Genomic DNA, 2500 nt, shown 5'->3' on the forward strand with positions numbered 1-2500 from the left:
CTTGACTTTGTTGGCCTTAAGCCATTTTGCCACAACTTTGGAAGTATGCTTGCGGTCATTGTCCATTTGGAAGATCCATTTGCGACCAAGCTTTAACTTCCTGACTGATGTCTTGAGATGTTGCTTCAATATATCCACGTAATTTCCCTTCCTCATGATGCCATCTATTTTGTGAAGTGCACCAGTCCCTCCTGCAGCAAAGCACCCCCACAACATGATGCTGCCACCCCCGTGCTTCACGGTTGGGATGGTGTTCTTCGGCTTGCAAGCTTCCCCCTTTTTCCTCCAAACATAATGATGGTCATTATGGCAAAACAGTTCTATTTTTGTTTCATCAGACCAGAGGACATTTCTCCAAAAAGTACCATCTTTGTCCTCATGTGCAATTGCAAACCATAGTCTGGCTTTTTTTATGGCGGTTTTGGAGAAGTGGCTTCTTCCTTGCTGAGCGGCCTTTCAGGTTTTTTCGATATAGGACTCGTTTTACTGAGGATATAGATACTTTGGTACCTGTTTCCTCCAGCATCTTCACAAGGTCCTTTGCTGTTTTTCTGGGATTGATTTGCAAATTTCGCACCAAAGTAAGTTCATCTCTAGGAGACGGGTCTAGTGTCTCCTTCCTGAGCGGTATGACGGCTGCGTGGTCCCATGGTGTTTATACTTGCATATTATTGTTTGTACAGATGAACGTGGTACCTTCAGGCATTTGGAAATTGCCCCCAAGGATGAACCAGACTTGTCAAGGTCTACCATTTTTTTTCTGAGGTCTTAGCTGATTTCTTTAGATTTTCCCAGGATGTCAAGCAAACAGGCACTGAGTTTGAAGGTAGGCCTTGAAATACATCCACAGGTACACCTCCAATTGACTCAAATTATTTCAATTCGCCTGTCAGAATCTTCTAAAGCCATGACATAATTTTCTGGAATTTTCCAAGTTGTTTAACTTAGTGTATGTAAACTTATGGCCCACTGGAATTGTGATACAGTGAATTATAAGTTAAATAATCTGTCTGTAAACAATTGCTGGAAACATTACTTGTGTCATGGACACAGTAGATGTCCTAACCGACTTGCCAAAACTAATATTTGTTAACAAGAAATATGTGGAGCGGTTGAAAAACGAGTTTTAATGACTCCAACCTAAGTGTATGTAAACTTCTGACTTCAACTGTATATATGAGTCCAAGCCTGAAAGAATAAAACTGAATTAAAATAATGATTGTGCCGTTTAACAATACATAGCCTTCCGCATATTACAAAAACTTTTAAAATATCTTTGGTACATTATTGGTATTGTCTAAATTAAACAAATGCAGAGTTAGCCTACAATTATAGTGAGTTTGTATTTGATTTTGAATAGCCTAGTAGTAGGGCATATTTGATATTTTGATAATTACCTTTAGCTACACATAATATCTCACCAACCTTGGTTTCCATCTCCTTTCTCTCCTTCATTTGTTTCTCCAGCGTGCAGAGAGTGGGGCTGTCAACAGTTTAATGATTAACATTTTGTTGTGAAAACATGTTCCTGAACAGATTTAACTTGCTTTCCCATTTACGCACCGGGTAGCTGCAGGAACAGGTTTGGAGAGGCCATGGCATACAGAGTAGCGCGGTGAAATATTCAGAGTAGCCTACCTGAAGTGTGAAAGGAACCGCCGGGAACGTGACCTCCATTCGCTGTTCCAGTGCATATGGATGACACATCACCCTTTTGTTCCTGCCCATTTGATAATGGTCCATTCTAAATCAAAACACATTTTACACATTAGTAAAGACCAGATTAAATTGAGAATAGTTTGATGGGTGAAATTGTCATCCCTTCCTCCCCCCTCTCTCTCTCCCTCCCTCTGTCCTCCAGCCGTCTATTAACAACAATCCATGGATGCTCCTGTACTTCATCTCCTTCCTCCTCATCGTCAGTTTCTTCGTTCTCAACATGTTCGTGGGCGTGGTGGTGGAGAACTTCCACAAGTGCAGACAGAACCAGGAAGTGGAGGAGGCCAAAAGGAGGGAGGAGAAACGACAGAGACGCATGGAGAAGAAGAGGAGGAGTAAGAGGGGGAGGGATGGGGAAAGAGGGAGAGAGAGAGGGGAAGAATGGAGGGAAGGAGGAATGGAGATGCAGGGAGGAGGGAGGGATGGAAGGAGGGAGGGAGAGAGATGGAGGGAGGGGGGAGGGAAGGAGGGAAGGAGGGATGGAGGGGGAGGAATGGGGAAGGAAAGAGAGAGAGAAGTTTACATAGAGGTCAAACTGAAAGTTGGGGAGGATGGGGTCAAACTGAAAGTTGGGGAGGATTGGGTGAAACTGAAAGTCGGGGAAGATTTGGGTCAAACTGAAAGTTGGGGAGGATGGGGTCAAACTGAAAGTAGGGGAGGATGGGGTCAAACTGAAAGTAGGGGAGGATGGGGTAAAACTATCTTGGGAGCCCGAGAATTAAAGTAGAATGTTTAACTGGCCCGTCTGCAGGTGGTGTGATGTAATACATGATGATATCAT

At 43.4% G+C, this 2500-nt stretch overlaps 1 protein-coding gene across 2 annotated transcripts in view; it reads left to right on the plus strand.

The window, feature by feature from the left end:
• The first annotated feature begins 120 nt into the window (after positions 1–120).
• The window catches only part of LOC129839711 (voltage-dependent T-type calcium channel subunit alpha-1I-like), a 40622-nt gene continuing 38242 nt past the window's right edge, over positions 121–2500 (plus strand). For both annotated transcript variants that reach the window (XM_055907295.1, XM_055907296.1), the window contains exon 1: positions 121–2054. In XM_055907295.1, the coding sequence (XP_055763270.1) occupies positions 1886–2054 (169 nt within the window). In that variant the 5' untranslated portion in view covers positions 121–1885. The remainder of the gene's footprint in view (positions 2055–2500) is intronic.

The sequence above is a fragment of the Salvelinus fontinalis genome, chromosome 40 (genome assembly GCF_029448725.1).
Source record: "Salvelinus fontinalis isolate EN_2023a chromosome 40, ASM2944872v1, whole genome shotgun sequence".
NCBI lineage: Eukaryota > Metazoa > Chordata > Actinopteri > Salmoniformes > Salmonidae > Salvelinus > Salvelinus fontinalis.